The sequence below is a fragment of the Prionailurus viverrinus genome, chromosome E1 (assembly GCF_022837055.1).
Source record: "Prionailurus viverrinus isolate Anna chromosome E1, UM_Priviv_1.0, whole genome shotgun sequence".
Classification (NCBI taxonomy): domain Eukaryota; kingdom Metazoa; phylum Chordata; class Mammalia; order Carnivora; family Felidae; genus Prionailurus; species Prionailurus viverrinus.
In genome coordinates, this window is record NC_062574.1 from 16,484,207 (window position 1) to 16,506,552 (window position 22,346).

General features: G+C 39.3%; 1 protein-coding gene across 1 annotated transcript in view; it reads left to right on the forward strand.

The window, feature by feature from the left end:
• BLMH (bleomycin hydrolase) overlaps positions 1-22,346 on the forward strand; it is a 45,285-nt gene that overhangs the window by 15,894 nt on the left and 7,045 nt on the right. The window contains exons 7-11 of the mRNA XM_047831968.1: positions 8,018-8,173; positions 9,065-9,223; positions 9,337-9,404; positions 10,742-10,859; positions 13,566-13,635. Coding sequence (XP_047687924.1) covers positions 8,018-8,173; positions 9,065-9,223; positions 9,337-9,404; positions 10,742-10,859; positions 13,566-13,635 — 571 coding nt within the window. The remainder of the gene's footprint in view (positions 1-8,017; positions 8,174-9,064; positions 9,224-9,336; positions 9,405-10,741; positions 10,860-13,565; positions 13,636-22,346) is intronic.

A 22,346-nucleotide genomic window follows, 5' to 3' on the forward strand; every position in this document is an offset into this window, starting at 1 on the left:
GACAGAGGGTAGCTACACTTGCAGTGAGCATAGCATAACATACAGAGGTATTGGATCACTGTGTTGTACACATGAAACTAATGTAACATTGTGTTATGGTTACAATTATATTCAAATAAAAATTTTTAAAAAATGATAAGATTAGGGACGCCTGGGTGGCTCAGTTGGTTAAGCATCTGACTTTGGCTCAGGTCATGACCTTGCGGGTCATGAGTTCCAGCCCCGCATCAGGCTCTGTGCTGACAACTCCAAGCCTGGACCCTACTTCACATTCTGTCTCCGTCTCTCTTTGCCCCTCCCCTGCTTGCACTCTGTCTCTGTCTCTCAGGAATAAATAAACATTTAAAAAAATAATAAAAATAAAAAAGTAACAAGGTTTTAAGCCTGGTAGCTGGGCGAATGCTGCTGTGGTTCATATAAGTCAGAGAAATTATTTTCAGAGACCACTGTGAGGAGGAGAAACGTTGGCTTTAAAGTGCCTAGTCTCAAGGCACTGTCCAGTTGGAAATGAACGGTTTCAAGCACATGGGAGCAATTCTGGAACTCAAGAAGAAGAATAATCTAGAAAAGTGATAGTGATGATAGTACAAATGGCTGAAGCCTTAGGATGATTGAAATCCTTGAAGGAGAATAGAAGGTGTGAGCGCGCTACAAAGACACGCACAAGTTGTGTCTACAATATCAAGCTTTATTCAATCATAAATCAACGTTAAAATAACTGTAAAGCAGGTTCAGGATTCCAAATTCAGTGACATTTCTCCGCACGTTTAACTTGGCTTCATACGTGACACAGAAAACAAAGCAGAATACAAAGTCATACATTAAACAAGATACAACAAGGTAAGAAGTTAACAAATGCAAAGCCAGTCCTTGGGCGCATAGTTGAGATGAAGTTCTGAGCATGTGCTGCTTGTTATGTTCAAGCAGTGGAGAATCTGTTATGTTCAGAGATCAGTCAGGCAGAGCCTTCAGTGGCACTGCCTTTTTGATGTGGTGAGATGTGAAAAGGTCAGCATCTGGAGGGTCTGACAGTTTGCTGCAAAAATCTTCCTTTTTAGAGTTTAATCAGCCGTGGGCCTTTGCAGGCTTCCTCTGATTCTGCTGCCTATCAGTTCTGGGTGTCATCAGAAACCAGTGCTGGTTTTGGCAATATCTGGTCTTAGCTGCAACCCCCTTGACTTCTTATGACACTGCTTGACATAAGTCCCTGCTTGACATGAGTGACTCAATCTAGCTATCTACATGGGGATAGAATAGATCTGAATAGAGAATTCTGGAAGATACCTATTTCTATAAAAGTGAATGCCAGAACTATGTTGTGATGTAGGCACCAATCATCAGGTCAGATGTTGTAGACAGGTCAGAGAATATGAGGACTGAGAAAAGGCTGCTGATTTCCTGAATGGGTGTATAGAATAGTGTTAGTAGAAAGGAGGAGGGAAGGAGCTAGATGGAGAGGAGTCAAACCATGGCAAGAAAAGGAAGGTAGTTTCAAGAGGCTTGGCAATGAAGAGAAGGAGAAAAATTGATACTCATTAATTCCACAAGTATTTATGGAGTACCTACAAATATTAAGCATTTCTAGGCACTAGGAGTACAGTGATGACCAAGACAGATAGGGTCCCTGCTCTCATGGACTTTACATACTAGTGGAGGAAGACAGACAATACACAAATAAATGAACAAGAAACTATCTAATGTGATATGTACTTGGAAGAACATATAATATGGTGATTAATGAGGTGGTCAGGGAAAGCCTTCCTGAGGTCAAATTTGAGCTGAGCCAGGAGTAACAGGAAGACCAACCATGCAGAGTAGTGGACACAGAGCATACCAGGCAGAGAAGACAGTACGTGCAAAAGCCCTAAGATGGGAGAAAGCTTGGTACTTTTGAGGAACAAAGGAAAGCAATGCGGCTTGAGCTGAGCAAAGGTGGGAATGGTTGTGGAATGGGTCTTGTAGAGATAAATTGAGAACTGGCTTATATATGGCCATGGTGGTAATTTTGCATTTTATTGTGAGGTAACATTTCAATTAAAAAAAAAAATCCCTCTGTTGGAGCGCCTGGGTGACTCAGTCGCTTGAGCGTCCGACTTCGGCTCAGGTCATGATCTCACAGCTCATGAGTTCGAGCCCTGAGTCGGGCTCTGTGCTGACAGCTTGGAGGCTGGAGCCTGCTTCAGATTCTGTGTCTCCCTCTCTCTCTGCCCCTCCCCTGCTCATGCCCTGTCTCTCACTGTCTCAAAAATAAATAAACATTCAAAAAAGAATAAAAAAAAAAAAATCCTTCCGAGTGCTTTGAGAATGGATTGTAAAACCATTAGGAGGCTATTGTGGTCATGTAAATGAGAGGTTATAGTGATTTGGACCAGGTCGGTGACACTGAAGCTGAAGAGAAATAAATACATTTTGGAATACATTTCAGAAGTGAAGCTGTCAGGACTTGCTCATGTGGAGGACAATGAAAAAGGAAGAATCAGGTGATGTCACGGTACCTTGAAGCAGAGGGCTTGCAGATTTAAGCAACCGTCTTTTGGCAGTTAGGGCAGTGTGAGGGAACCAGCATGTCAAAAAGGATAGCAAATGCAAATGAGAAAAATAATAAATAATAATTGAATAAGGGTTTGAAGGAGGGAAAGAATAAATGTGCTTTCAAACTTTAATGTACTTATGAATCCACTGGAGATCTTATTAAAATGCAGATTGATTCAGGTCTGGATGCAGCTGGAGAGTCTGCATTTCTAACTCTTTGATTCAAACACTGCTCTAGAAGTAACCTCAAAATCATCATTTGACTATTAGTTATCAGCTCTCTGTATGAGCTCATTTCCTTTAACATCACAGAAAAGGCACATACCTTTTAAGGGTACTTTTTTTTTTTTTTAATGTTTATTATTTTTGAGAGAGACTGACAGAGAGCAAGCATGGGGAGGGGTAGAGAGCGAGAGGGAGACACAAAATCTGAACCAGGCTCCAGGCTCTGAGCTGTCAGCACAGAGCCCGACTTGGGGCTCAAACTCACGAACTGTGAGATCATGACCTGAACCGAAGTTAGACGCTTAACCAACTGAGCCACCCAGGCGCCCCTCAGGGTACTTTTTAATGTCTTTCTCTGCCTGAAAACATATTCAGTGCCTCCAGAAAGTATCTCCTCTGTCTGCTCTTGCAGGCACAGGTGAGTGTTTTTGATTTTCTTTTTAACAGATTGTTGCCCTTCTTTCATTCCCCACTAGAAAGCAGTAGAGAGCTGTCTTCTTGGCATTATCAGCAGTCCCCAAGGCCCTGCTCCTTCCCTCTTATAAATAGCTTATTTACCCTCCACACTGAACTTTCTTCAAAGTTCAGCTATTTTCGGTGACCCCTTTTGTGTCCTTGTGGCCATTCTATTCTGTGATCAATAGGTCATTTTACCTTTGAGCCTAATTCCTCAATCAGTAAGTTGGAGTAGATCATCTCTTAAGGGCACTGTAGCTTTGCATTTTTTATAGCAGTAAGCAACTAATATTTCTATAGTTCATTAAACTTTATTGTCCACTCTCCCAGCAACCCAGTGTTGTAAAAACAAATGAAGATTCTGTCACCTCTATAGTGGTTCTAGACACCAAAATCTTTTAGCTTTACCAGTTTTCTCCATTTAGTGTAGTTAGGTTGATATCTTTGAACTACCTTCCATTCTAACCCTTTGAATTACCATGGTTTCCTCCATCCTGTGTCTGCCTGTAGCCGGCTTTAAACTCTTGCCCTGGTAAGTGTTCATGGCTGATTGTCAACTATTACATCCTCCCTTCCTCCTCTCACTTGATGTCTGTCTCCCATTGAGCCACGGCTATGGGAATTGATTTAGTCCCACATCATTTGTCTTTAAAGTGAGATCCACACATTCCCTGTTCCATGTTGCATGCCTCATGCTTTCTTTGTCCTTTTTTCTTTTTTCCATTCCCTTTATTGGTTTTATCATTCGCCATGTAGACTTCAGCAGATCATTGAAAATGAACAGATCTCTCTGGAGAAATTTTTCTAGAGACCCATTATAATGGATCTTTTTTTAATAAAATTAGACTTAAGAGGCAAAACCCTTTATAATTTACATTCTTCCTACTTGTAGACAATATAATAAGAAACATAGGCAATAGTACAAAATGGATATAAACTGGAAATAGGACATGGGCCATTCTGACACCAGTCGAAGCTTTTCTGATGGATTATAGGTTGGTACACATATCCGCATTTTGAGGTTAGTTTAAATTTTTTTTTATGTTTATTTCTGAGACAGAGACAGAGTATGAGTGGGGGAGGGGCAGAGAGAGAGGGAGACACAGAATCTGAAGCAGGCTCCAGGCTCTGAGCTGTCAGCACAGAGCCCGACGCGGGGCTCGAACTCACAGACCGTGAGATCATGACCTGAGCCGAAGTTGGTCGCTCAACCGACTGAGCCACCCAGGCACCCCTTGAGGTTAGTTTAAACTCCCTGTTTATTTATTTATTGGCCTCTGTGCCCACTGTGGGGCTTGAACTCGCGAGATCAAGTGTTGCATGCTCTGCTGACTGAGCCAGCCAGGCACTCCATAAACTCCCAATAATTTTAATTAGCCAAGGATATAAAATCATAGAAGCCAGCTGGCCACAAGAGGCAGGTATAGATGCAGCATGTCTCAGCATGGCTTCCCTTTGCTCCCCAAAGTATGCAAGGGAAGGATCTCGGTGAATCCTTCACTAAGATAAATTTTTGGCATACCGTTGCCCTCTTATATTTCGCTCATGTCACAATTTTAAGACAACATTCTCTGGTGATCTCTATTTAAGGAATAATTACAAACATTGGATTCCTCTGGGGTTTGTTGTTGTTTAGTTTTTAAACTATATTCAGAGTCAGCAGGGTCACCTTATTATTAGTTTGGGAAGTTAGAGAAAAAGCACTTCCAGTTCCCATGTGTCATTGAGACCCATATTTCTCTGCCTTCAGTATTTTAGTGTTTTAGAGAGCCCATATTCCCTGAATCCACTCCCTTGGCTCTCTAACACCTTTTTATCGGGTTGGTTCTTATACTAAGTTTAGTCTAAAATCACATTTACAAATTATTTATTCAGTAGGTATTTCTTTAACACATATCCCTGGTACTATCTAGGCATTGGGATGTAGCAGTGAACAACACAGACAGGAATCCTTGCCTTCATATAGTTTACTTTCTTTTTAAAAAATTTTTTTTTCATGTTTATTTATTCTTGAGAGAGAGACAGAATGTGAGCGGGGGAGAGGCAGAGAGACAGAGAGGGAGACACAGAATCTGAAGCAGGCTCTAGGCTCCAAGCTGTCAGCACAGAGCTCGAAATGGGGCTAGAACTCCCGAATCGCGAGATCGTGACCTGAGCCGAAGTCGGACGCTCAAGCGACTGAGCCTCCCAGGCGCCCCTAGTTTACTTTCTAATAGAGATGAATAAAATATATAAAAAGTATAATATGTTAGAAGGTTAGTGCTATGGAGGAAAATAAAGGAAAGATAGCAAGTGCTGGGATGGGGAGTGGATAATTTCAATTGAAGTCACAAATATATTTTCCTAAATGGATAATTACGGTTTTTCATATGTACTTATAATCTGAGGTATGTGGTTATAGTCTTACTTTATTCAATTGTGTATAATGACTTGTATTCGATGACTAGTATTTTTCTTTTGTCCTGAATGCCAAGTGCGTCTTGTGAGAAGCAGGTGACATTCCCAGGTTGACCACCAGAGAGCAGACTTGGCTATCTAAAGCTCTCTGTCAGTCGTACCTTTGAGAACAGGGAATGTTATTTCAGAACAGCAGAGCCTCTTATCAAGAAGATACAGTGTCAGAGACTCTGGAGATTATACTTTGGAAATATTTTTTTTAAGTTAGAACTTGTGTAACTATGGTTAGTTTGCTTGGAGCCAACTATTCTTTCCAAAGTATTACAGACTGACTTGGAAGTGTTACAAACTGGCTTGGATAATTTATAATCACGGTAAACAAATAATATAAAACAAAGCAACATGTCTCAAATTGTAAGAGAGTAGATAAACTATAATATGTTTACACAGTGGACTACTATACAGCAATAAAGAACAAATTAGTATACCCACAGCACAGCCAGTGAATCTCACAGGCATTATGTCAACAAAAGAATCAGACACAAAAGAAAATATGCTGTATGATTCCATTTATATGAAGTTAAAGAACAGGCAAAATTAATCAATGGTTATATAAGTCAAAATGGTACTTAACGTGGGGGAGGTGTGGGTTATTGATTGCCAAGGGACCGGGGAACTTCTGGAGCCCCGAAAATGTTCTGTATATTGATATAAATGGTAGTTACATTGGTATGTGTGTATGTAAAAAGTTGAATAGAGCTGTATATTTCAGATTAGTGTACTTTATATACTTACTGAATATATGTTATGTCTCAGTAACAAAAGTGAGAATAGTAAATAAGGTCATGGAATTTAGATTTGTTGTGGGAGGTAATAGGGAAGCATTATGAAATCTTCAACAGGGAAATGACTTGAAGAAACTAATGTTTCTAAAATTACTCATCCTCTAATGATGTGGAGAATAGAACAGTGTTCAGATCAGCTATTATATCTAGATCAGACATAGTGCTACATGCTATGCTGTAGGAGAGACCAAATATCCATGACCTGGTCCTTATCCTTAAGAAGTTTATGGTCTTTTGAGGAGACAAATTATATGAAACCGAGAAAGTTACAGTGTTAAATGCTTGATTCGTGGTGGTATGGAAACAGCACTGAAATCAGATCTGAATGCAAATCCTAATTCTGCCATTTATTAGTTTTCTGTTAGTTTTCCCTTGAAGTTTTCCCTTATTAGTTTTCCCTTGAGTATTGGTTTCTCTATTTGTAAAATGGAAATAACATACTACTTTTGTTTAGAAGATTTAGAGATGTGGTATTCAAAGACTATAGTACAGCATGACATTCAGTAAATGTTCCCTTTTCTTAAACCCTGTACCCATAGAGCTTTTTAAAAAAAAAAAACAACAACGTATGACCTTAGTTCAGACCATGGTTCTGGCATTTATTGGCTATGTGACCTTAAGTAGATCTTAATTTCTTCGAGTCTCAATCTCTTGGGGGAAAAAAAAGAGAGAGTGGAAATTATACCTTGAGAGAGTGTTATGAGAATTAACAAAGCCTAGCAGATACCTAGTATCTAGCATAAAATAGGCACATTCAATAAATATTCATTTCTCTGGAATGTAATGGAGTATACAAACGTGTAGTACAAATAATGCAGATAATAACTGATGAAATTGGATCAGGGTGGTAACTGTGGGGTAGAGATTATGTTATATTTTTCAAAAGATATAGCAAATTTGATAGAGCAGACCTTATACAAGATATTTCTTTATGCTTCTATTTTTGTCTTTTTATAAGATGAAAATAATGCAAAATATATCCTTGGATTATAATGATAACTTGAAAGGTGTGACATCATTAGAAAATATGTTAGGGTCTCATGACCCCAAAAATGGTACCTTCCACTAGAAGTTATTTTTGTTCTAATAATACTTTTAATAGGCATTATCATCCAAGCTCCAACTGAAAAGTTAATGCCTTTTCTGTTAGTGGAGATCCCTGTCATAATCAATGGAAAACCTAGATGCCTAAAGGGAAGGAAATCCATTTATAAAATACATCATTATTTGTCACTTAAAATATAGTCACCAGAGTAGCAACCCAGATCTTATTGGGTATCAGTGGTGAGCGGTTTCTTGGCTAAAGAAGTATAATTTGCAGGGAAAATCCTAAGCACTAACTATTAACATTTCAGAATTGTATTGTTCAGAGTGTTTATGAACTCACAAGTTGAATGATCTCAAGTCCTAGACATCAGCCTTCAAATTTTTGGAAGTACTAGATTTCCTGTGAAACTTCTGGCTTGAATAAGCTGCTGATTTCTTGTGTTTCCCAAGCTTGAAGAAAATGACGAGGTAACACTTTTCCCTAGCCATTGCTCATTTGTCCTCCTTTCTTCCAGATATTCCGAGTGGTGTGCATTTGTTTGGGTAATCCACCAGAGACATTTACCTGGGAGTATCGAGACAAAGATAAAAATTATCAGAAGATTGGCCCCATAACACCGTTGGAGTTTTACAGGGAACATGTCAAGCCACTCTTCAATATGGAAAATAAGGTTGGAGACAGGCACTGGCAGCCACTGGCTGTTTACTTTCAGATACCTGTTGACTACAGGGAAGGGCATAAGATTCTTGGGTTAACATGCGATCATCAAACAAGACACTAAACACACTTTTTTCCCCCTTCCTCTGACATATTTTATGTACTTAATTATGAAGTTGATCATCTCAGGATCTGTCACCTTTCCTCAGTGCTCCTCTTCAGAGACTTTTCTAACTTTAGGCCAGCAGTCAGTTTAACTCGCACATGCTTCCATGATTTGGGCCCAGAATCAATCTCAAGTGCAAGACCATAAAAGGAGATTAGGTGTTTCTCACTGTGGGTTCAGAGCACCTCTGTACCGTGGGCTCATTAGGAACCCTCTTGTGGAAGGAAGCACTGTCCTCTCCTAGTTTCTTCTGCTCTCTTCATGTCTTCTCCACCAATTTAGCAAGATGACCAGAGCCTCTTACTTTGTTGGTATCTTGAGCCTCTTATAAGCAAATGACATTATCAGTGGAATCCCAGCTTGGTTGCTGTATTGCCAGGAGTTGAGCTTGTCTTGTAACTTGAGAGCAAGGATCTTATAGAGATGTCATCTCTATCTTGCCTTGATACTCCGTGCATACAGTTCTTCAGAATTAGTTTTGGGGCAATTCTTGCCAGTAGGAAAAACAAGTAGATGTAGCTCCCAAAGGGTGTCCCCAACTGGGTTCTGCAAGAATCTCTCTCACATGACTCACTTTTTGTTTCTTTGTTATTTAACACAAGGTATTTGTAATGTTTTTTTCTTGTAGGCAGAGGTGATGAGTTTGATGCCCACATATGAACTTAGAGGAGAGGTGTGTGTGTCTTGTTTCACATTCCTGGTTTTATGTTCTAATCAATGTGGTATTGATCTCAATAGATATGTTTAGTGAATGACCCTCGGCCCCAGCACAAGTACAACAGAGTTTACACAGTGGACTACTTAAGCAATATGGTTGGCGGGAGAAAAACTCTATATAACAACCAGCCCATTGACTTCTTGAAGAAGATGGTTGCAGCCTCCATCAAAGATGGAGAGGTTGGTGTTGTTTCTGTGTCTTCCACATTGGGGTTAAAACCTCCGCTTGTTTGGTGTATTAGGAAAATAGGATTTATGTTGACTTTCTTTTTTTCCTCTTTCTCCATTTCTAGGCTGTGTGGTTCGGCTGCGATGTTGGAAAACACTTCAGTGGCAAGCTGGGCCTCAGTGATATGAATGTGTGAGTACAAGAAATTTAAAATAAAAAATCCTTTGTGGGTTGTTGCTATTGGAGTGTACTCTTGGTATGAAATGACTCAGCTGAGGTTCACCCAAAGATTAAGGGTCAAGGGTGGTCTCTCTCTTTGCATCTTGTAGAGTTTGAGGACTCATAGCAGAACCTCCACGTACATACATGCTCTAACCTGGGAAGTCAAGATCATACTTCATACTAAGTTGAAATTGCTGCATGTTCCTGAAAAGCCATCCTATATGAGAAAAGCATTTTTAAAAATAGTTGCTCTGTAAGTCTGCTCAGTGCATTTAAGATGTAATGAAAGGTTTTTTAGATTTCTTACTCGCTATTTCATCCTTAACTACTTCTCTTTGATGCCTTATGTATTTTGTCTTTATGACAACTAGGACTAATTTCCATGTATGCTTTAAAGCATTTTCCTGGTTGTTTATGACAGTGAAGATTCATTTGCTAACTAAATCATACAAAATGCCTTGACTATTATAAAATACACCCCTTTATGCTTTCTTATTGTTATTTCTAAGAAGTTGAGAAATTAGCTGACAGTTAACAACAGAGGAAAGAAATCTGCTAAAAGAGAGAATTCATGTTTTTTTTTTTTAACTTTGACAATATTCTTCAATATTTTTGACATCGTTTATTTAAATTTCACCATCAACAGTGATATAAATGAATTCAGAAACTGAATGAATTCAGCTCAGAAGAGATCTTTTTTATTTTTTTAAGTTACTTCAAAAGTTTGTTTTTTTGTTTCTTCTTGGTGGGGAGGGGCTCCTGGGTGGCTCAGTCGGTTGAGCATCTGACTTATGCTCAGGTTCATGATCTCCTGGTTTGTGGGTTTGAGCCCCGCATCTGACTCTCTGCTGTCAGCGCTGAGCCCACTTTGGATCCTCTGACTCCCTCTCTCCCTGCCCCTCCCCTGCTCGCACTCTCTCAAAAATAAACAAACACTTTAAAAAAAAAGGCTTTTTTACAGTTTTTCTTGCCAAAATGACCATTACAAACTCATCTTGTCAGCTTTTTGATATGGGGATGTTTATATCAACATATTGAAGTAATATGTTTAATTACTTCATATTTTAATATATATTGAAGTAATATGTTTAATTACTTCATATTTTTCTCAGCACTCTTGTGACACTTAGAGAATGGAATCCCATCGAGAGACTAAATTCTGCATGTGTATTCTCTGAAATGCTACAGCCCATATTTATTTGGAACTGTTGAGCCCCTTCAGTTTCTTCTATATTCCTTTAAATCCCGAAGCCGGTTTTCCCCCTTGATTGTACTGTCTTTATTCTGTACTACCATTCTTTTTACAGCTATGATCATGAGTTAGTGTTTGGTGTCTCCTTGAAGAACATGAATAAAGCTGAGAGGTTGACTTTTGGTGAGTCACTTATGACCCACGCCATGACCTTCACTGCTGTCTCAGAGAAGGTATGACCCTCAGCATGCCTACTGCAGTGTTTGCACAGATGGACCTACATTCTCCTGTAGACTGTTACCCAAGAGAGCTTCATTCATGTGATTTCTGTTAAAAGTTAACTTCCAAGTAAAACATTGTACTCGCGTCACTTGGGGTTTGGCTGCCTGCTCAGAGGTAATAAAAATAGGAACTTTCCATGAGGAGCAGAATTTGGGTCAAAGAGGGTAGGGAAGGAACAGCTTTTTTGTGACTTTGGAAGTTCTTGGTGTGAAGAGAAATCAGCAAGAGAACCTGGGGGAGAAGATAACTTCTATTTATAAGGAATTAACTTATAAATAAAATAACTTCTATTTATAAGGAATTAAATTATGTTCATATCTTGATGACTTATGTTTTTAGACTTACCTTCTTTTCATTTGTCATTCAGATTCTTCACTAAAATTTCAGGAACAGTAATTTGAGGATTTTGTGCCCATTACTGGATTTATGCACAGCTATTCAGGAAAATGTAAATATAAAGTATTTAGAATTTCCTATGAAATACTGTGAAAAGTAGTGTCACTATTTCTAGGACACAGTGTTGGAAACAGTAACTGAAATTTTATCTTTCACGAATAAGCTCACCCATTTCTAGGCTGTAAAGTGTATATTTTACCCCTGTGCTAGTGATCAAAGGAAAAAAAGGCTTCAAACTACTTTAATTCTTTACCATCATAGCAGAAATGTTCTTTTTGTAGCCAAATCACTGGAAAGTCACAGAATAACTACCTTGACATTAGAAGCAAAACATTAGAAGGAACTTTTCATAAAATACTATAAAAAATAGGATGAAATACAAAATTAAATAAAATACTAAAATACTTAGAATAAAACATTGAGTTCATATTTGTATGTTTGGACTGCTATATTGTAAAATTTAGTGGATTTATAACTAAAGGTGGATTTAGTGAAGCTCCTTAAATTAAATTTTTAAATTTTTTAGAGGATTATTAAAGGACAAAAATAAATGAAAAAGCCTGTAATTTCCAGGAGAGGTTCAGCTTTTTATCATTTTCCATCTGTGTGATATTCCTGTTTTTCAGAACTAAGAATCATACATACTTACTCAGAAATAAAAATCCTACATACTATGTCATTTTCTGTGGCACTTCCATTCTTTGATTGGTATGGTTTATTAAGATGTCATTTTTTCCTCAGGGAAATGGAGCCACTTTATGTGCTAATAGTATAAAGCAGAATTTATATTATAATAACTGGAATTTTATATTGCGATTTCTCTCTTCCCTCCAATTTGGGGTTTGACTGCCAAAACTAGTTTGCACTGCATTTGAACGGTTATACAAAAGTAAGCGCTAGTAGCTACACTCTGGGATATTCTTTCTTGTTGCTGATTTCTTGGAATCCCTATGAAGGAGGTCCAGGTATTATTCTATATTTGTAGATGACATAGAGAACAGCTGTATGTAGGCCATGCAGGAATTCATTGGCAGAGGAAAGGAGAGGAAACATTTGCAGACTCATTGTAATAAATGACCCTAGGTAATACAGATTCTAACAGATCTAATACAGATATTTAAAAGGAAAATAAATATATTCTACAGTGAGGGGGGTAGAAAACCAGAACACACATCCAATAGGCGAGCCCCAGAGTGTAGAGTTTACTTATGTGGTTTTGAAGGTACCTAGGGCTGCGATGCAGGGGTAGTACAGATAAGGGTGTTTGAAACTTGTTGATTTGATTTTTGGCTATTTCTGAGACTGAAAATTACTGAGATCTAAGAAAACTGCCAAGAGTAGAGTCAAATCCCATGTAGCTGAGACTCATGCAGTTATATGCAAGTGGGAGTTGACAGATGAAATCATTAGGAGATAATGCAGTAGCCAACTCTTCTTCTCATGCTACAAAGATTTAAGTTGTTTTGACATCAGCAAATGCCCTGGGTAAACATAAAAGAATAAAGTCTTTTCCCAAATGGAGCCTTCCTCTTATCCCTTTCTGTGTCACTATAGTAAAGGTTATAAATGAAGGTTATCATGATAAGTGACATTGTTCCTTTAAGAAGATTATAATTGAGTTTATTTTATTAATGAAGATGGAGGGAGAACGGTAGAACCATCTGGATTTTGTTTTATGAAAATAGTCCTTTTGCTTTGCCATTCAATCTGTATTGTATTAAATTCAATACTTGTGTAACTGAATCAATAAAAGTGCACATTTGGAGAGTATCATTACTTGGTTCCCCTAAGGAGAAAATTAGGCTGTATGATGAAAATGTATTTGTTTTCTTTTTAAAACTCTGACTAGGTCTTAGAATCATTTCTGTAATCAATATAGTGGGAAGCCATTACAAAGAATGCTAATTGATTAAAAGCAAGGGTCCCCGTCTTCAGATGGTATTCACCACTTTTAGTAATTTAATATTTTGTATTTTCAGCCAAGGAGCATTTTATTATGCTTATTTTTAATATAGACTACAGTGTAATGGAGAAAATAGTATTTATTAGATTTATTGCATTTTTACCTCAAGAGTTAAACCCCATTTCTATTAGAGTATCCCTTTAGTTATAGTAGAGAATATTTGGCCCTGGTCATGTAGATCATGGCTGTATAGAGAAGGCTGTTTCTTCTAAGTGGCTGAAGAAGAGCTAAAATTATGTGACACCTCAGCAGGAGGGATCTAGTTTCAGACCATACACTGTTATCCACTTTTTTGCAGGATGATCAGGATGGTACATTTGTGAAATGGAGAGTGGAGAATTCATGGGGTGAAGATCATGGCCACAAAGGTGAGCTTAATCTGATAATACTAACTCGGGGTTGACTGGAGTCAGTGCTACTCTGCCTCCTAACACATATGAGTAAAAAGCTGCACTAGTGTGGAGTATTTTTCAGTAATTAGTCTATTAGCTAGATTATTCTATGGAAAATCTAAGGATCTGGTGTGCCCCCACGATCCCTGTGACCAGCATGGTGTGCCAGAACCCGCAGTTTATCTCTGACACCAATATGTGCTATCATTCATTCTAAACCATGCTGACCCTTCTAGATCTTGTACCAGAATCACTTGACCAATGACCAAATGCTATTTGGTGTATTTTCACCTACTGCGCTCTCTAGAAAGTTAAAGCCTTCTGAGTGGGAGAATAGGATTGGCAAGAAACTTTAGGCATTTATTGGAGAGTCCTTAGAAGTCCAAAGAGCAGAGGAGCGCTCTGGTTACTGTTTAGAACTGCTCTATTATGACAAATCAAAACCCAGGCAGAAGTCATAAGGACATTATAGTAATTAGGCTAAAAGCTAACAGGTAATAGGTAATATGAGTTGGAGAAAAATAAATAGATATATAAGCAATGTGAAGAAAATAAAAATTTCTAATAGTGATATCAGCCAGAGATTACCATTGACTAACAGTTTAGGGTATATCTTTGCAAATTTTTGAGACCATATATTTCAAGACAGTTTTTCATAGTAGATCAAAGCCTTCTAAGGTGTTTTTATGCTTTAATTTTTTGGGTTTCAAACCCAAAGTGGCAACCACCATAGAGTATTGTACGTGTGTGCTGGTGGCATTTTGTAGCCACTCTTTCCCACAGCCCGTATTCTTTTAAAAAAAAAAAATTTTTTTTTTAACGTTTATTTATTTGTGAGACAGAGAGAGACAGAGCATGAACAGGGGAGGGGCAGAGAGAGAGGGAGACACAGAATCAGAAGCAGGCTCCAGGCTCTGAGCCATCAGCCCAGAGCCCGACGCGGGGCTCGAACTCACGGACCGTGAGATCGTGACTTGGGCTGAAGTCGGACGTCTAACCGACTGAGCCACCCAGGCGCCCCCCCCCCCCCCCCCCCCCCGCCCCAGCCCATATTCTTAACATTAGTCAGTGGATTCTGGTTAGGAAAAACGCCATAACCACAGCTTACTAGACCAGTTAGGAGACTGAGAAGTAGGTAAGAAATCCAGTAGATACCCAAACACTTAGAATCAAACTTCAGCATACATCCCACCAATCAGGAATCAGCTGGAAACATCCTTATTGAAAAAGAAAATAGAGATCTCAGCAGCTCTTTGCCTGTTGCCTCCCTGTATGTTTAGATAGTGATTTCCCAGCTATGTTTTTCAGAGCCGTAGGATTTCCAAGGGTAAAAGATGGAGAAGAAAGGGTGTGGAGGTTTGGAAGTGAGCAGATGGGGCGTCAGTCATTTATATTTGCAAACTACTGTCTTAGAAGAGTCTGTTAACCTGAGTTTTAAACTTGAGTGTGCTGTGATTCAGCAGCATGGGCCCATACATGAGAGCCAAAACCTGGAAGCCATTTAATTTGTCATTCCAAGTCTTTTCATCTCCCCGTGATAGGATCATTGGTAGATTTTGACTAACCATCCCCAGGATCTGCTGTGAAACTCAGCAGCTCGGTGTTTATATGTAAACAAATACCAGGGCTGTTAGTGCAGTTCATCATCAGATAGTTGCATATCTCCCTGCTGTTATTCTGTGATTGTGGGCACGTATTAATTAAATTAACTGGTGTGAATTAAAGTATATTTCAATGTTTATTTTTGAGAGAGAGAGAGAGCATGCACATTACAGGAGGGGCAGAGAGAGAGGGAGACAGAATCCCAAGTAGTCTCCATACCATCAGCATCAGCGCAGAGCCCAATGCGGAGCTCAAACCCATGAACCGCAAGATCATGACCTGAGCTGAAATCAAAAATTAGACGCTTAACCGACTGAGCCACCTGGGTATCCCCCCCAAGTGCAGCATATTTTAAAATTGGTGATTCCTTATATGATGAATTTTGTTTTAAGACAAATACACATAGGGATCAGGTGGAGAGGAGTAGAAACCTTAACAAACCTAGCAGAAAGTAACGGACACTCATAATTCAGTTACATCTGCAAATTGGTAGTAGTTAAGAAATGGATGCAGAGGAATAGCTTGTCTTAATTTGGAAGGATTTGATATTTGTAACATTTTACAACATAAGATAATGCTTCAGATGGACCTCTGTAGCTTCTGTTTCATTTTTGGTCTAATTTGGTCCCTTGTAATTGGGCTTGTGTCCATAATGGTTAGTGTCTAGGAAGTGGACTAAAGTTATGGTTTGTTTAAATGAGCCTGGACCTGTTGGCTTGCTTCTGTGATGTTTTTCCATCTGTCACAGTCACTCAATTTATAGATAGTAGTGTTTTTTGTTGGTCTCAGCCTGTCCATAGCCGGTGTCGTGGCTTGACCGCCCTTGTGGTTTTTACTATGATTACAGGATACCCTTAAGTGGTAACCATCAGGAAACTTTGAAAAAGTAAAAGTTTATTGCTTACAGAACCTGGAAATTACACAGCTCACGTGGGGCCAGACATTGAGGTCACAGGTAGACAGAGAGCATGCACATACCTGAGGTTCTGCTTTAAATAGAATTGAGAATGCGAAACTAGGGTTTTGCAGGCTCACTGTTGATTGGTGAATTTAAAACATAAGAGCAGGAACTTAAAGCGTGGGAAGAGAAGAAGCAAGTGGCCTAAATGGTCAGTTACTGAAATCAACTAGGATTTCTAAAACAAAGGAGCCTCAGTTGGGGGAGGTGGCCTGGCTCTTTCTCTAGTCATGTGGCTGACAATGTGTTTATTTGAGATAAACATCTTGGCAGTGAATGCCATTGCAATCAAAGCCTAAGTCAGGCACTTGCATTACAAAACAACAACAACAACAACAACAACAAACCTCTCAGGGTTTACACTACGTGGTAGTATCCATTTAAGAGAGAATAAACACATAAAGTCAGACAAGTGCTCTTTTTGTGTAGTGTGAGTTATTGCCTTTATTACTTTGGAGTTAATTACTCTTAAAGAGGATTCTGGGCCACTATTATTTTTTTCCCATTCAACTATACCTCTTTACTTAATAAAAGTTTTATTTTTGCTAATTTATTCCATTATGTTGAGAGAACTGAGGTCTTGATCCTTGTGATCTGCCTGTAATCCTTGGTGAAATCTTCAGCTGTCTAGTTAAGATTAAACTAACTTTTTTGTTGTTGTTCTTGAATAACTAAAATGCCTGAGATTATGCAGAGCAAAGCATTTCAGTGGAGAACTAAAAGCTAAGAAATTGAGGAGTGGGGAATAAGGAATAGTTCATTCAAAGCCAAAATAAATAAATTATTTTCATGTGTTTCTTAGTGATGTTCTTTTTTACTTAACAGGAAGGAAGGAAAGAAAACATAAATCTAACTTCATTAGCATACTTGGCCTGACCTTAGGAGAGTGTGTGTAGTATGTTGTTATGCTGGCAATATGTGTTTACCCCAGTGAGGCCCTCCTGTCTGGCATCCTGGTGGGCATTGGCTGGCATGTGTGAAGCAGAAGCTCTGTTTGTGCTCCCTCTGGAGACATGACAGCCTTAAACAGCAATGCTGGGATTTTGTTTCTGTAGATAACATTGTTAACAGTTTGTTACTATTCTCTTTGGGATTTCTGCCTGTTAAGATTGATGGTTTCTGAAAAAGTAGTGTTGATAATACAAGCCAGATGTAAACAGAGCAGAGATACTTAGGCATGCTGCCCTTGCCCTCTCCTTAGTCCTGGCTTTGGTCTTCCCCATCGGTCCTGTTTCCCCAAGTGAACAAAAGTACTTTCTGACCACAAGAGATATAAAAAGAGAAATTCATTCTTGTCTTACTGGGCCCATTGGGTTACTTCATGTTGGTGACTTCCAGTATTCTTAGTCAGCTGGACTGAAAATTGGATGCATATCTAACATGTTGTATTACCAACAAGGCTTTCTTTTTGCACCTGCTTCTTAAAATACTTAGCTGTGTGATTTGTACGTTTATGGATCGTATCAGAAAAGGGGGGGGCTTGCCTAGCTGGCTCAGTCGGTAGAGCGTGTGACTCTTGATCTTAAGGTTGTGAGTTCAAGCCCCACGTTGAGTGTAGCGTTTACTTAAAAAAATTAAAATCTTAAAAAAAAAAAAGAAATGAATTTCACAACTGGATAAGGGAACAGACCTTGGGACTTGTTACATTGCCTACCATTTGGAGAAGTTGGTAGACTTATTAGAGTAAAATGGTTTGTAAAGTATTTAAGAATTTAAAATAGAGGAAATAACCTTTGGTGTTTCTCTTAGTCAGAAAATCACTTGAAAAGAGGACACTCTTCAAGCCAAAATAACCTGCAGGTCATCTAGATAATAAGTGATAGAACCAGAATTATACCCAGAAAGTCTGACACTAGAGCCAGTTTTCTTAACCACTGAACTCTACTTCCTCTCAGTTTCTCTGTTCTTGTAGCTTCTATTCCACTCATGGAATAACAGAACAACAGAACAATTCATGATCTTTGGTGATCGGAAACTAGTGGTTGAGGGAACATATAAAACTATAAAGGACTGGAGACATCGTGTAAATGGCTGATGTCGGGAAACTGGGCTCCTAGAGCACCATTTATGGCTGGGAATGTGAATAATAAGGGAACGGGGTGGGGTATCTTGTGAAGTTTTATGTTCAAATTTAGCACGTTGTGAGTTGAGCAAGTAAAAAACTATGTAAATATCCCAAATTTCCCAGAATTATTTTGTCCATGCTGCTTTATAATGTGTGTGTTTGTTTTTCTTATTTTTTTATCATGGATAATTTTAAGCACATATAAAGTAAACAGAATAGTACTAAGGAACTTCCACGTGCCCATCACCCAGCTTCAATAATTATTGGCATTCTGTCATGCATATAACAAGGTGTTTCTGATCATCAATAAATTGAATTCTTGGATGTTCCTCCTAATGAACCAGTCTTATTATGGAACTTTACTTCTCCAGTGCGTTCACTTAGTCATGAGATGGTATTCTAGTTTTAAAATCTGATACAGCAGAGCTCTGAACATGGAGTTGTCATAACATAGTTCTTATTTAGTTTTTCAGTATACTAAATAACACAGTCTTTAAGTGAGGGTAGGGAGAATATTATTTTCATCCTGCAGTGGTCACTGAAAGAAAATATTTCTTTTAAAAATTTTGTCTCGGGCGCCTGGGTGGCTCAGTCGGTTAAGTGTCTGACTTTGGCTCAGGTCATAATCTCAGTTTGTGGGTTTGAGCCCCTCATTGGGCTCTGTGTTGACAGCTCGGAGCCTGGAGCCTGCTTTGGATTCTGGTTCTCCCCCTCTCTCTGCCCCTCCCATGCTCATGCTCTGTCTCTCTCTGTCTCTCAATAATAAATAAACGTTAAAAAAATTTTTTTTTTTAATTTTGTCTCTCCTAGTTTTCATTTTGAACCAAGATTAGTTTTTCATTTTTCAAATTCCTGTTGTGCCTTTCAGATACATGAACATTTGAATTTGTTTTTAACCTATATTCTTCATCTTTTCTTACAAGTAGCCTCTCTGTTCCTGATTTCATTTTAATGGAATTTTCAGACTTTCTCCTAAAAGAGAGTCTCTTGGTGATTTCAATTAAAGAGACTTCGGCATATTAGAGATTACTCTAGAAAGAAATTTATGTGGTTGATTCAGATTATATCTGGACTTCTCCTACTTCCGGAAAACCAGCCTCACCAGCCAAACTATCCCATATGATTTTGGAGACAGTATGTCCAAAGCTAGGCAAAAAAAAGTCCTCATATCCTTCATCTAATATCATATTGTGGAACCAGGAGAGACAGTGACTACTTTCTTGATTGTAGATCCTGGAAAGTAATTTAAGTCCTTACGGTTTCACATTCTTCTATCAGTAACACGTAATTTCTGTTTCCTTATGATGTCCTACAGTTTGTATATACCCATCAAATGAAATAATGTATGAAAGCGTTTTTCAAACTGTATGCTATTACATAACTCTGAAGAGTTTAATGGGTATTCTGTATTTCTGTCAGAGGTACTCTGTATATATAGCTCATAGCATCTTGCTTCATAAGAATTCAAAATTTGCTGATGCGTTTGTATTTATTTTTCCTCCTGGTATCAAGGTAGAGTAACTCAGGATAGGAGTATGGGTGATTATGCCCATGTTTTATGTGAAAAAACTGAAACTTGTTGAGAGGTTTTGATTTACTTGGATTGCACTGTGTCAGAGGTAGAATTCGGACTCAGATTTCTTAGTTTGACAGAGGCAGCTTCCCTAAAAATGTTTATTACCTATAAAAGGTAACCTGTTATTTGCAGACCTATTTGAAATTCAGTTTTGTATTTCTGGCACAAGTAATGTAAATTATAGATAATATTGAGCTGAATATACTGAAATGAGAAAATTATATGAGCTAAAAACAGAAGCTTCTGACTTTCTGGAAGGGGGCAAGATACAAATTTGTTATTGTACTGCAGGGTTTTCATGTCTCTTCTAGCTTGGGAAAAGTGCTGCTGTTACCAAGTATCAGAGTTCTTTCAAAGGGACTTCTCATCCTCTATCTTTATTAACCAAAGAGGCTGCATGACTTGGGCTAAAAAATAGTACATGTGAGTGAGTGAAACAAAGGAAGCTTGTGATCTCGGATCGACCGCTGCTTCCTTATCAAAGTGTATGACTAAGAAGGGCTACCGTTTGTGAGAGGGGACAAACTATGGGACAGTGGCTCCTCTTGACCTGTAACCAGGCGTAAGTTTCAGGGACAAATATCCTCATATTCATCATAGAGTTTTGTGCCATGTGTTTACTTTCTACTGTTTTCACCTGATCGTCTCCAAGGTGTATTTGCATTAGTTTCAGAAGGATAAAGGTGAAGCACAGAACCCAGAGCCAGACTGCCCAGGTCCTGGCAGTCCCACCTATTGGCAGTATAACCTTGGTCATGGTATTTATCCTACCTAAGCCTTATGCTTCTCATCTATAAAGTAGGGATAATAACCATACCTACCTTGGGTTGTCGCGACAACTGTACCAGGCATATAAGAAGTGTTCGGAATATTAGCTGTCATTGTGACTGTCACTAGTATTACCTATGGACAAATGAAGGCAGAACAAGAAGAAGGCCCCTTAAACTTTCTCTTCTAGAGGAGAGCTGTTTAACCTGCCCTCACTTCCAGTTTCAGACCTCTTAAGAGCTCAGGACTGTAGTGCAACCATCGTGCTACATCACCAGTTTACCGGATGAGTAACTCATCTTGTGGGCTTAGTTTCGTGAGAGAAAGCAGTGGAGGTGAATAAACCTAGTGCTGTGGAAAAACCATTAGCAGGAGCATCACCTCACATTTATTGATGGGGTGCAGGGAACCGTGCGCAGACCACGGTGGAGTGAATGTCTGGCCCACCAAGGAATTTATACTTCTTCATCAGGGATGTAGGAAGGGGATTTGAAGAGGGCCATGATGTGACAGAAGCGGCACTCATGGTGTGCTCCTCAGACTGTAAGATATAGGATAAGTAGACCCAGAAAAGGAAAAGGAGATGATTTCTCCAAGAGGGGCAGATGACGGAGAAATGGGAACTGGGGAGGGCCCCCACAAAGGGGAAACAGGAGGAAGACACTGAAGCTGAGGTGGGTGAGGGGTTAGCAAGGAGTCAAGGGACTAGATGGCATCCGGGAGAACGTGGTGGTAAATCGTGCTGCGGCAGAGCAGTCAGAAGATGCGTCCAGGGAAAAGGCGTTTAGGCAGGTTTTGGAAACTGTACGAGGGATGGGGATGCTGTTCTGCCACATCAGCAGGACTAATCCCTTCAAATGCTAGGTGCAGTGAGAGGGCAGGAGGATTGAAGCTGGGACGATTGAGGTTGTAAATCTTGCCGCACATGTAGTTTTTAATTATAGGGATGAAGTGCAGCATACTATAGGGGTAAACTGTAAGGTAGCTGGTGAGTGACTGAACTGTGAAGGCTCCTTAGTGAGTCTTCAAGGGTGAGTGGAGTCTGAAGAAAGGTGTTAGGGTTGCGACTTTTTTGGGAAAGGAAGTGGGAGGCCAGCCAGAGAAAGGGTAGCTGAGGAGGGGTCTTGGCATGTGGAGCGTGCTTCAGCACATCTGAGGAATGAGGCCAAGAAATAGTGTGAGCTTTCGAGATTGAAAAGCAAGCTTTGCCTGAAACAGGAGTCATGATAGTTTTGGGGTCAGAGAGAAGTCATTGAGTTTCAGTGAGAAAATAGACCCTTGGATGACACGTAAATCTGTACTTGCCTCTCCTGTCCATCGTTCAAGATCTGGCAGAATTGTGTGTGCTCTCAGGCTCGCCTGGGTCGTGCTCACGGGTCCAGGAAAAGGAGAAATCAGACTGGTTGGTACGTTGCCATTTCTCCTCAGCCCTGAGGTAGACAGGCTTCTTCTGGACTCCTTAGCAGAGGACACTTCTTCAGTAGCCTGTGCTTCTGCTATAACTAAATTTGGTTGTGATTTGATGGTTTAAAGAAACACAACCCACAAGCCAAAACAGCCGTCTTTCCCTACCATATTTTTCACTCTGTAAGTTCTCTAGCTTTTGTTTCTGGAAAGGGGAAAAAAAAAAAAGTCACAGGTAATACCAAGCTATAAGAGTATCCTTTCTCTTATCAGTGAAAGGTTCAGGAAATTGAATAGCCAAACTCACCGTATAG